The following is a 12,940-nucleotide window of genomic DNA, read 5'->3' on the forward strand; positions in this document are numbered from 1 at the left end:
CAGTTCTCCCCCCAACCCTGGTACTTAGAGGCGTGTACGCAGCAGATTCTCTGTTCCCTGATCTCCCAAAACTCACTTGCCCTTCATTTTGAACTCTGGGTGCAGAGTCGCTGCTCAGGAGAATTCCTGTCCCGTGGAGACTGGGCCCCAAGGCACCACAGCCCCAGGGCACACTGGGAATATCCCACCAGACAGAGACCTCAGGATCCTGCCTGTGTGGTGGCCTCCCCATGCCCTCTGGCCGGCCCAGGCTCAGGTGCCCAGACACCTGCCAGCCTCTTCCTGGTGGGGACCCCACCCTGGCAGACGGAGCTTGCCCAAGAGATGATGTCATGGCCTCCTGGCCAGGGGACCAGCTCTGTCAAGAGTGATGGGGCAGCCGGTCCTGGTGGCGGGGCAGGGAGAGCAGGCTGTGCCCCTGACTCCAGAGGAAGGCAGGGGTGATGTGCCACTGGGTTGGGGAAAAGGAGCGGCATGTCCCAGCGATGGCCGTCCCGCCTTCCCAGGCCTGTCTGCAGGGCCTAAGTCAGAGCCAGCTGGGCGAACAGGAGCCTGGAGCCACCCGGGCTACGCCAGCAACCCAGGAGGCTTTCTTGAGGATGAGGTGGAGAAGAGGTTGAGCTGGGCGAGTGGAAGGCTGGGCAGGGGCAGAGGGAGCGGCGTGCGTGCTAGACAGAGAAGGCAAGGCAGAGACGGCCCGGGCCGGGTGGAGGGACACGGCCCAGTGGTTCCCACCCCGGGAGGCGGCTCGGCTCTGCAGGCCTCACACCCACCTTGGCAAGGGGTGGCCGGGAGTGTGCTGCAGACACCGAGTCTCTGGGCACCTGTCCACAGGCTTTGGGCCGCCTCCTTTCCTGAGGGATGAACCTGACGCCCCCTCTCTCACCTGCAGCGCCCCCCCTCCACCGCCCGCCGTGACCCCGTGCTGCCTCGGCCCCTCTCACCTTCGCCTCTGCCGCCCTGCCCGGAATGTCCTTCCCCTGCGGCCCCCTCCCCCCAGCCTAAGTCCCACTAGTGACTCAGGACCCAGCCCAGGCGTCCCCTCCCTGCACCCCCCGCCCCTTCATGCCAGCCAGGTCCCCCCAGCAGGCAGCGCAGGGCCTGCCTGCCCCTCGGCTGGGTGCTGCCACCCAGAGGGCCTCATATGCATCCATGCCCCACGGCTGGCGCAGGCACGTGAGGGAGTGAAGGGTTCAAGGAGCCACCAGGCCGCCTGCTGCTCCCTCCTTAGCCACGTGACAGATGGCATCACTGGTCATGGGGCACTCAGGCAGGTTTGCACACATGGTGCCCAACGTCACCAGTGCTTGCCGAGAAGTTTCAGTGAGAGCCATTCAACTTGACCTCCAGGGATGGGACAGATGCAGGTAGAGGGACCAGCTAAGTGACACGTCAATGAAACAATCAGACAAATGTGGAACGTTTTGCAAGACCACTGATCTGAACTCTCCAAAAGCCACTGGGGTGGGGAAAAGGTAGGGTGGAGGTCTTCTGACATAAAAAGACCACTGAGTGTTACATGTGGAAAGAGAAAAAGGCAGCAGGTGGTCTCTGGAAACCGCGAGCAAGTCCCAACTGACACGGCCCCGTCACCTCCGACCAGGCCTCAGTCTCCCCATCTGTAAAATGGGGAATAAAGCCCTGTGAGGCCGTGGAAGGGCAAAGTGGGTGGGGAGACGGAGCTGGCGTGTGCTGGGGGGGGTGAGGAGGAGGAATCGGTTCAGGAGGGAGCGTGGAGGTAAGTGTGGCTGCGCCACGCTGGGGGCCGGGGCAGGGCCGGGGGCGGGGGCAGGGGCAGGGGCAGAGCGCGCTCTGAGGGAGCAGAACGCCCACCGGAAGGGTGAGCCTGGGCCACGCCCTGAGGGCCAGGTGATGTGCGGGGTCGCCAGCCCCTGGGGGGTGAAGTCCCCGGTGGCTGCCCAGGAAGGAAGTGGCCCATGGCAGCACTGTAGCGGCAGCTCCCCAGGCTCCCCCTGCTGCTGGGGGCTGGGGCCCCACCCGGCCTTCCCACAGGCCACAGGAGCCCGGGCTCCGCCCCAGAGCAGCAGTCCACACAACCTCCCCTCCCTGGGCACCTGGCGCTCCGGGAGGGCCTCTGCCTGAGCCGCGGCGGGTGGCCCTGTCCCAGCTCACAGCAGGTGATTCGTGTTGCTTCTTGGGGCAGGTCCCTATGCTTTGGGGTTCAGAAGGTTTTAGCACAAGGTCTCTCTCCCCCATCACACGGGCTCCCATGCGGGGCTCACTTGGAGCACGATGGCTTCTGTCCACAGCTCGCTGTGTCACTGACGTCAGCCAAAGCCTTGGGCTCCGTGGGTGCTGTGCTTTAGCTCCGTCACGGGGACCCAGGCCGCTCCCCTATCCTCCCTGCCGCCCCTGAGCACGGGCCCGGGTCCTGTGGACAGTGAGGGCCCCGTGGGTGCCCGCTGACCCTGCCCTGCGCCGGTCAGGGCCGGTCAGGCTGGCGGTGTGCTCAGTGCTTGGCGGTCAAAATCTCATTTAAATCTGCTGTAGGGTTTATTAGTCCCTTCTCGTGGATAAAGAAACTGAGGCCCAGAGCGTTTAAGCAATTTGCCAAAGCCGACGGCAGGTGGTGGAGCGGGGACGAGACCCCGGGCCCACCGACGCCACTGCTTCTCTGGGACGAGCACCCTCTGTCCTTCCAGGTCATCCCCTGGGGGGGGGGGGGCAGGCACCAGCTGTCCTCAGTTTTGGCCTCCGACTCCCCAGCATCAGAACCCTCCTGTGAGTCTTGGGGGCCCCGCCTCACTGCCCTCAAAGGCCACCGAGGCCCTTCCTTGTTCAGCCTCCCTGCAGCCAGTTGATGCACCGGCCCAGGCTCTGAAAGCAGAGCGAGGGATGCAAAGAGATACATCCATGGGGGGCCTGCTTAGGGGTCCGTGGAGCGGCACCGGCTGTGGGACACAGCATGTCCAGGCCTGGAGTGTGGGCCTGTGGCGACCAGTTCTGTTCGCAGGCGCCAAGGGAGTGAGGAGGCTGGGAGCCCCCTGGATGGGCGAGGACAGGACTGCCGTTGTCCCCCCAGCAGCGTCCTGCCCTCCCCGCCTGGCTCGCAGCCCTGTCCGGCCCCGGGGAGGGGCCGCTGGTCTGGGCCAAGCTGGGCCATCTGTGTCCTGATAGGACTGGAACAGAGATGGGTGAGGGACCCATGAGACGTGAGGGGAGTCTCTGGGGGCCTCCAGGGGAGGCTCCTGAGGAGCGGACGCAGGAATCAGCACGTCCTGTCTTCCTCTGGGTGTGGTCAGGCCGGATGCGATGCCAGGACCCCTGGGGACAGCAGCCCCATGGGCCTGGAGGGCAGCCAGCCTGGGAGCAGGCACCCTGTCCCTGACAGCCTCAGCCACTCCTGGGCCGCCCCCCTCGGGCTGGCTGTTGGGTGAGACAGTACTTTCCCTTAACTGTTTAGGTGCCTTTGCACTGGGTCTTCTGACCCTCACAGCTGCTCCATGTCCCACAGTGAGGCCAACACCCTCATTGCGGGTCGCAGCTGTGTCTCACCGCAGCTCTGGCCGGAACCTGGGCGCTGTCTCAGCGAGTGGCAGCCAGGGAGTCGGCCTGCGGCATTTCCAAGGAAAGCTAGGCCTGGCGGCGTGAGCCAGGACGCACGGCAGCTTAGAGAGCGGTCGGGGCTGAGCGAGGCATGGACCTCAGGCAGCACCTCCGCTGTAACCCACGTGGATCCCGTGTTAAACCAGAGCTCGGCCAACGTTTTCTGTGACAGCCAGTCATACTGCAGGCTTTGTGGGCCACAGACTGTCTCTACTGCAAAAATCTTTTTTGTTTTTCTTCCAACCCTTTCAACATGTCCGAACTGCTCTTACTCACAGGCACGCCACCCGGGCCGGACCTGCCTCGCCCCAGCGCCCGCCTTGAGCTGGTGGGCCACATCCAGCGAGGCCGGCCTCCGCGACAGCAAGACGCTCTCCGTGTTTGTCCCCTACGAGCCCTGCCACACAAGTCCAGACTTTTGCAAGACAGTGTCCGGCTGGGACGAGGACAGAGATGAGGTGGTGGAGATGATGGCCGTGGACTGTGGCTCAGGGGGCAGTTCCGACAGGGAGCCCTCGGTGTCCTGCTCTGAGCAGTGGACGGCGCCGGTGCCGGCCTCAGAGGGCGGCTGTGAAGACGAACGCCCCTGAGTGCGAAGTGCAGAGCGAGGCCCCCAGCGGCTGTGTGCTGTGACGTGGGCAAGCGTCCGGCAGCCTCCCCGCTCACCCCGCCCCCCGTCGAGGCCACCTCGGACGACACCAGCACCCTGAGCCTGTGCAACTCCCGACCCTTTTGAGCCTCGGCTTCCCACAAAGTTGCTACTTGGACAGCTCTCTATCCACCTTCCAGCCGCCGGGAGTGGAGAAAATAAAAACGTCCCTGCCCCTGTGCGCGTCCCGTCCTGCTGCTGTTCCGGGCTGGGAGCAGCCCAGAGCACACGATGCGGCACAGAGGGGGCCCTGTCCACCAGGTCCCGGCACCTCAGCATCCCTGGCCAGGAGAAAACCACAGCCCAGGCTCCAGCCCCTACAAGGCCCTCCCGGAGGCGCTGGGGACACCCCGGGGAGGCGGGGAGAGCGCTCTCCTCTGACCCGCTGCCTCCCCTCTGGGTCCCTTTGGACTCTGAGAAGACTGTGGCCACTCTTGCCACAGCCCTGCCCCACCGGCGGGAGTGGGGGCAGCCAGAGTAACCAGGGAGGGGCCTGGACGGCTCCCAGCAGGGCCCTCAAAAGGCCCCTCAGAAGCCTCCATTCCCACATCAGGGAGATGCTGCTGAGAACCCACAACTCTTTAGCACTCACGCTGCGCTGGGCACTTTGCAAACATGGCCACATCTATCCTGTGAGGTGGCCCTGCTTGCCACCTGCATGGGCACCATAACCATGGTTGCCAGGTGAAGCAGCTTGCCATGATCACACAGCACAGAGAAGCCAGAACTAGAACCAAGACTTCTGACTTCTAAGCCCTTGAATTTGCCACCTGCTGCCCAGCCCTCAGAGTTGGAAATGACCTTCGACAGCATCATCCCCTATGTGGCGTCTGCCTGGAGCTTCCAGTGACAGAAGACTCACTACCTCCAAACAGCTCTTGTCCCTGAAGGAGCCCTACTGTCAGCCGTATTTGCCTTAGATGGAACCCAGACCACGTCCACAGAAGCCCTTCGTTGGGGGGAACGGGGTGCATCTTTCATCACCCTAATGACTCACATTTCCGGGGCCTCCCTGAGCCAGGTGCTGTGCAAGCGCGCTCTTGGTTAACCCGATGAGGCATGTTGGTCTTACACATGAAGAAACTGAGGTCCAGAGGGGTGAAGGACTTGGTCCCAGGCTGCACGGCCAGCTCTGAACCAACCACTTTGCCACCCAGCCCTGGCCTCCAGGGCCCCAGCAGAGCTGGGCTGCGGAGGGGCCTGGGCCGGGGGTGGGGCTCTCAGCGCAATCCTGAAAGGGGCAGCCGCTACAGAAAGGCCAGAGCTCAGGCTTCTGGAAGCTGCCTTCCCTGCTCACCACCCTTGAGGCTCCTCGTGGCCTTCAGGGTGAGCCCCTTCCCCAACCTCAGCCCCTCGCCCCCTTCCCCAACATCCCAGGCCTGTCGACCTTGCAGTTCCCCAAACACGCCATGCTCTCGCCAACTTCCAGGAGCACCTGCTGCTCCCTGAGCCCCAGATGGGGATTTGCACCTGGGTCTTGCCTCTCCCACAGAAGTGGAGGGGGCTTCCTCAAAGCCAGGGGCCGAGTTTGCCTAACTCTGTGTTCAATGACTGCTTGAGCTAGGGTTGCCAGATTTGGCAAATAAAAATGCTAACAGGTGTCCTGTATCAGGAAAAGAATCAGCCCACCGACCGCCACTTCTGGAGCTGGAAAAGGAAACAAAGGGGCCTTGTGTCCCTGTTCGCAGTCACGCTCCACAGGGCCGTGACCCGTCCCCAGAACGAGCAGGTTCCTGCCGCATGAAGTGGCTGGGTCTGAGGGCGGCCGTGTGACTGGGGCCGCGGCTCCAAGCCCTGCACTCAGGCCTCACCAAACAAAAGCCCCCTTCTCACTGCCCCGCTTGCCTTGATTAGGACCAACGGTTCCGTGCAGCTCCCAAGGCCATGCCCTCCCGCTGGGAGCTGGGCAGAGCTGGCCGAACCGCGCCCAGGTCCGGTGGGGAGCAGGACCACGTGCGCCACCAGGGCGCAGGTGGCGGCAGCACCCCACTTTCGGCTGTGCAGGCTTGGGCAAGTGAGTCTGCCTCTCTGAGCCTCAGGTTCCTCACCTGTGAAGCAGGAAGAACAGTAAATAGTAACCGAGGATTGGCCATCATGCCTGGCCCCGCGCAGGTGCTCAGCCAATGTGAGTGTGAGGGACCCCAACTGTCTAAATCCATGAACACCCCAACGGAGGTCCAGCAGGAGCCTCTGTGGAGACCAAGCAGACTGGGGACGGTTGGGGCAGAAGGGGTGACAAGGTCTTTGGGCTAAGATGGGAGAGGGACCTGAGAGACAGAGTTCAAAGTGCCAAGAGCCAAGGCGCCCTATTCCCTGAGCCCTGCCCACACCCAGGGCACTTGGGTAGGCGTTCTGGGCCCACTCGCTGATGTCCCCATGAACTCGCTGCCCGGGGTTAATTCTGGTTCTGTCCCAGGCCCTTGGCCCCCACCCACCCGCCCCCTTCCCTCATCAGTTCTGCCAGTTTCCGGAGCAACTGAAGTTCATGGGCGCGCGGACAGTGGCCAGAGACCGGCATAGGTGCGAGAGCCCAGCGTGGACGAGGGGAGCTGGCAGAGGTGTCTGGCCTCTACCGGAGGCTCCAGACACCACCTGCCACTTTCTCTCCCAAAAGGAAGCCCCCCGTGCCCATCACTGTCCCCATTCTTTCCTCTCATCAACATCAGCCATGACCTGGGAATCGTTCCTCACACACTCAGGGTGGGAGGCCTGGAGGGTCCCAGAGCTTACGTGCCCAGAACCTGTTTGCAGACGATATGAGATATGTTCTGAGTCGGGACCCCAGCAAGTCCTTCCCCCACTCCGCGCCCCACTGTCCCAGCTCTAGAGCAGAGCAGCAGAGCTCATTCCAAAGCCCTGAAATCGGGAAGGGGCACAGGTAGGACATTGGCTGGTCAGCCCTGGGGCCCTTGATACAGACCCCTGCTGGGCTGGGCTTCAGGGCTCTCGGGGGTGGGGTGGGCTGGGCTGGGGTGGGGTCGCACACCCGGAGCTGCAGGGAGCCAGCTCTGCGCCTGGACACGCCTTGCAGCCACTCCAGGCTTGTCCGGGAGGCCAGGGGACGAGTCGGCAGCACACAAACCCGGGCCAGGCTCCAAGATGGGACAACAGAAAAGGGCAGGCAGGAGGGGAGTAGCCCCCAGGGTGGGGACAGCAGCGCTGCAGAGACAGAATTAGCCACAGGGAACAGAGAGGCATCACCGAACAGCGGCTCCCGTGCACGGGAGACAAGCATGTGCGCGGGACATGTGTGGGCACACACTGCAGCTGGACGGCTGTCCCGACAGCCGGGGGTGAGGAGAGGTGATGCCGCCTCGGAATGCTCAGCTCGGCCAGCCCGCGACTCCCCTCTGCAGTCGCACACCAGCACTGACCACCAGAGCTACAGCCTGCGCCGGCGGGGTTCCAGGGCCTTCCCCCACACCCACTCACTCCCCCTCACCCTCCCTGATGGAGAGGAGGCCTGCCCGCAGACCCACAGCAGCACTGGGCCCCTCCAGAGCCCTGGAGCACCCCCAGCACACGCTGCCCACCTCCGGAGGCGAATGCGGGACTAAGCCGGCTCTTGTGATGGGTCTGTTCCATCTGAGAAACGCAAGCTTTCTATCTCATCCTCAGGCTCAGGTGCCCGGGCCTTGGGGACAGGAGGGAGCAAGCGGGGTCGCACCTCGACCCTCCCGGGCCTCCCCATGCCGGCACACTCTCGTTCGTGGGCCCACCCATTCCTCCGGTTCCCAGGATGGGGTTTTGAGGCGCCCACCATCATTGCAGGATTTCGCAGAGGATCGCAGGCAGGGCCGAGCCTGGCTGTCCGAAGGACACCCTGGCGTGCCCGCTGAGGAGCAAGCACTGCTCCGGGCCCTGGACGTGCGGCAGTTACTGGGGGAAGCCCCTGGCAGAACGGAGCTTAGGGAGGCCAACGGCCAACAACCGAGGAGCCCATGGACAAGCAGGCTGGTTTCCGCAGATTCAGCAGACAAAGCGGGAGGCGAGGGATGCGGATGGGCCATCGGGGCCTGAGGTTGACAATGGCCTGCATTAAGGAAGGGGAGGAGTGAGCAAACAGGGCGAGACAAGGGACAGAACCTGAGAGGGGTGTGAGAGTGAGAGGCGAGGGCGGGAGTGCGTGGAGCAGCGGGAGGGAGCAGGGAGGAGGCGAGGCCAATTGCAGTGGCAGGCGTGGGAGTGGGACTCCCTTCTCAAGGCGAATGCGCAAACTGGAAGAGTCCGAGTGGGGAAACTGCAACGTGAATGGCGTTTTAAAATGACTGCCCGGGGTCCTCAGAGAACGGGCTGCAGGGGCGAGAGCAGGCTCCCTAGGCTCCCAGAGAAGGGCAAAGAGGCCAGAGCCAGGCTGAATACTGAAGCAGAAAGGGGAGTGAGTCTCCTTTCTCCTGGCTGGTCCCCAGCCCCCCAAAGGGCCCACCTGGCCAAAGCAGCAGTCACAGCCCTGGGGCCAAACTCAGACTAGCTGCCCCTCTGGAGGTGGCTGAATGACAGCCAGGAAACCTGTCACAGCCGGCCATGAGAACCTGGCGTGGGCAGGGCAGAGCTGCAGGCGGACCGGCTCGACGCCTGATTAGAACGCAGCCGCCACAGCCTCTCTGCCCTACGCCCCACCTTCCGGCCAGCTTTCCTGGGTTTCTGCCTGTTGCCTCTCACGGGAACCTAAGCTCCCCAGGACAGACTGTGGACGCTCTCCTGAGCCCTCAGCACCCAGCACAGTGCCCGCTGCCAAGCAGACACCAAAGATGCGAGTGGGGTGGTGGGTGGTGAGACTGCTGAGTTCCACACACTGGTCAACGCCTGGCTCCCAGCAGGCAAGTCCCTTCCTCAGGCTGGTTCCTCATCTGTAAGGTGCCAACACCAACGACCTTACTTGAGGGGTTGGTGAGAGAACTGAAGGCAAAGAACTCAGCGCAGCCCCAGGTGTCTCAGCAAACATAACTGGGGGAAGAGGGGCCTTGTGGAGAAGGGGCTACATAGCCTCCCACTCAGTCCCTAACAAAGTACTGAACTCGGAAAGCTGGGCACGGGGAAGAGATGCGAGGGGCTTTAGCAATTCTAGAAGGTGGTGACCTTGCTGCTCTAGCTTTAGAGCTGAACGCAGGCTTTTGAGGCTTAAAAATTGTAGCCATCATTAGACAAAGTTCAGTGTGGAATTGTCTGAATTCCCCAACTGGGGTTGCCTGTTGAGAAAGATAGGAACCCAAGACGCAATAAGACCAGAAATGGCTCGGGACAGGAAGGGGCTGAGCTTTGCCTGGTGTCCTTCAGGGCTGCTGCGATGAGCCCTGGAGGCGGAGTTCCCTCCTTAGACCATTGGTTCCCACTCCTGCCCTGCCATGCCTCAGGCACTGCCAGGGACCTATTCCACACCTGCCGTGCCCAACTGCGTGGTCAGTGGGAGGCAGTTGTGCAGACACCAGCAAAAGCCGTGACACAGTGGACATAAGAGGCTTGTTGCAGCCCTGGCTGGTGTGGCTCAGTGGATTGAGCACTGGCCTGCAAACCAAAAGGTCACAGGTTCAATTCCCAGTCAGGGCACATGCCTCCGTTGCAGGTCAGCTTCCCCCCAGTTGGGGGTGTGCAAGAGGCAACTGATTGATATATCTCTCCCACACTGACCTTTCTCTCCTTTTTTCTCCCTCCCTTCCTTTCTATCTGGGAAATAAATAAAATCTAAAAAAAAAAAAAAAAGAGGCTGATGTACCTGGGTTGGGGTCAGATTTCTCTGAGGCCTTTCTAAGAAATAAAAAAAAAAAAAGGGCAAAGGAAAAAAATAAGTCAGCACATTGTCATGAGCTTCAGTGGCTCCAGCTTTGCAAGCCAAAGGCACCAGGCCAGTTAAGCTTCCAAAGGTGCCTTGTCAACACTCAGTGCCCTGAGGTGTCACTTTGAACACAGCTCAGCCTACCACGGTGACCCACAGAACAGCAAGCCAACACCTGGTAATTAGCAGGTATAATCCTGTTTGCCCTGGCACCTTCCCTGCTTGCCCTTCTTGCTGCCCCATTTTATTTGCCACCAGGACGTTATATAACAGCTGTTCCGCATGCTAACGTGTACCTGCAGTGGTCTCGGGGAGCCCACCAGAAGGTGGGGGATGGGGGATCCACAAGAAGGGAGGAGCTTGCTGTGTTCAGTGTGCGAAGGCAGGGTCCCCGAGGCCAAGGTCCTTCATCTGCCTTCGCTAGACACACCTGGACCTCACCTGCGACATGGAGCTTCCATAAAGAAAAAGTGAAAATCTTGTAGACTGAAAGTAAATTCATTAATAGTTAGGAGAAGCTACTTCCTTACTACATGGCAGGCAAATAATCTCAAGTAAGCCTGGCAACCACCCTGCCCCGTAGACACGATGTTCCCACTTGAGGGCGGGGAGGCTGGCGGTACAGGGGGTGGTGGAGCTGGGATTGAACGGAGTCAGCACCTGACACAGCTCTGGCGATGCTGCGCCCTTTCCTCAGCCGAGCCGGTCCCTCAGAGGGCCTCCTGCCCAATGCCAACGTGCACTTGCACATGCGAGCCCACACTCGCCCGCCCGCCAGGGCCGCCAGCTGGCTCTTGCAACAAGCCCTTTCCTCTCGGCCGAGCCCCAGCACGACACTCGCGCCTGCTCGTGGCTGCCCCGCCGGGAGCTCTGGGGAGGAACACCCAGTCCTGGCTGCGGAAGTCTTCAAAAGGCGCCCCAAGGCACCTGCTGTTCCAAATGGTCTGGCCTGAGGATTGAGCCACTGAGACTGGACATCAAGATAGGGGATCCCCGGCTGTCACTCGGCGAAGCAGCAGGCAGAGCAGCCACAGAGATCGGGAGACAGGCGTCGGTGAGCACCACCTCCCCAAGAGGTTTTCTGGGTCAGCCGTGCCCTAAAACCTGGGGAGAGGCGCTCGGGAGTCTTGCTGCTTCACTAGTGAGAGGGCCGCTTCCCACAGACCTGGGAAGCAGGTCTTACAGCCCCCAGGGACAGGAGCCACAGTGGTTGAGGACACGGCTTCAGAGGCACAAACCTGTGACCCTGGTAGCTGCTGGCCGGCAGCCACTGGCCAGCGATGCTGGTTCAGTAACCCTTTGCCGCAGGGCTGTCAGAAAGACTAGAAATCACACACACACACACACGCTGGGCCTGGCAGTGAGAAGGTGTGCGGCAAAGAGCAGCTGCCAATTGAGTTGATGGTAGGTCTACCCCAGGCCCTCTCCTAACGCGCAACCCCGAAGAGAAGTCACCAAAGGATTCCCAATCCGCAGCTGGCAGGCGAGCGTCCGATGCCTTGGTTGTAGAAAGACTTGCCCTACTGCACTGAGCCTGCCTTCAGCCGAGGACTAGAAAAGCATCGGGCTCCATGTGTCTTTGGGTTCCAGCTCTTAAGGCCAAAACATTAAGAGAGGCCAAGCGGTTTGTTTAGGAAAGATCATATTCATCAAATGCGGTGCCCCGACTTGCTGGCCGAAAACAGACTGGCTCCACTTGGTGCCAACAAGAGGCACCGAGACAGCGATTCTGACATGTCAGTCTTCCTGTGCGGGCACTGGAAAGGGCTGGGCAGCCAAGGAAAAGTATTTGGCCAGTATCACTAAGGATGATTTTAAGCAGCAGTCAACACCTTCTTTTTCAATGTGTATTAAGTCATTCATTTATTTCTCAAGATGTGCACACTCAAGTATTAAGTTGGCCAGGACAACTCATGGCTCCTAGGTATGTACAGGTCCTTCGATGGCTTGGGTTACAGACAACTTCATAGCTAGTGCACCACACACACAAGATAAAACAGGAAGCCTAAAAACCCCAAGCCACTCCAAGAAAAGGTGAGGGGGGGAGGAGGGAGGAGTCATGATGCAGCATCCTGTGGGGAGGCGATGCACAGGAGGGAGAGCACAGAGGGGTGGAAGGCCAGCCAGCTTCAGTCGGTCAGCAGTGGCTCCGCGGGACGTCAGGGGACTGAGTTCAACAGGTCCTTCAGGAAGCTCTCTGGATCGGTGATTTCTGAGAGCAGACCTGGAGCAGAGACAGAGGCCGGTCAGGGGCAGGAATGCATAGCCCCCAGCCCCACTGAGTCACGGCTGCTGCATCCACGAGGAGAACACACTGTACTCCAGCAAGTTCTGACAGCTGCTCACGGGAAGGTCGGCAGTGACTGGGCAAACAGTCACGGAGCAAACAGCCCTGCTCTGTAGGAGGGGTGTTTGCTCCCCGTTTGCTCTCTGGCACTGCTCTCCGTCGGGCGCGACAGTGGCAGGGGCTGCTCATGGTCTGCCCAGAGCAGTTCTTAACCCGGGTCCAGGGACCAGAGCAGGGGCCTGCAGGGCCAATGCGACTGAGTGTAAATGGGGGGTGAGGGGTCTCCTGGAAGAGAAGTGTCCACAGACCCCAGCACACTCTCAAAGGGACCTGGAGGGCTGGAGGTGCAGAGAAGGGTAGTAGGACCCTGGGTTCCTGAGCTTTGGCCACTAGTCCTGGGACCTTGAGCAAGCTGCTGACACTCAGGAGCTCCGTTTCTTTAGCCATCACATGGGGACAGCGACGAGCCCTGGTTTCACCACTGCGGGGGATAAATTAGGCCATGTGCGTGAAAGGGCCCCATGTACAGAAGGTGCGCCATTAGCATCAGGTCCCCTGTTGCCCCACCCCCGTCACCAAGCAGGTTGCCCACATTTTATTTTTTCTAATCCTCATCCAAGGACATCTTTCATTGTTTTCAGAGAGGGGGAGGGAGAGAAAGAGA

General features: G+C 61.1%; 1 protein-coding gene across 3 annotated transcripts in view; it reads right to left on the reverse strand.

Annotated features, from left to right (window-relative positions):
- Positions 1–11,822: 11,822 nt before the first annotated feature.
- UBR4 (ubiquitin protein ligase E3 component n-recognin 4) overlaps positions 11,823–12,940 on the reverse strand; it is a 118,541-nt gene continuing 117,423 nt past the window's right edge. For all 3 annotated transcript variants that reach the window (XM_054571646.1, XM_054571645.1, XM_054571644.1), the window contains one exon: positions 11,823–12,213. In XM_054571646.1, the coding sequence (XP_054427621.1) occupies positions 12,149–12,213 (65 nt within the window). In that variant the 3' untranslated portion in view covers positions 11,823–12,148. The remainder of the gene's footprint in view (positions 12,214–12,940) is intronic.

The sequence above is a fragment of the Pteronotus mesoamericanus genome, unplaced genomic scaffold (assembly GCF_021234165.1).
Source record: "Pteronotus mesoamericanus isolate MK-2021 breed Mesoamerican mustached bat unplaced genomic scaffold, CSHL_Meso_final contig_221, whole genome shotgun sequence".
Classification (NCBI taxonomy): domain Eukaryota; kingdom Metazoa; phylum Chordata; class Mammalia; order Chiroptera; family Mormoopidae; genus Pteronotus; species Pteronotus mesoamericanus.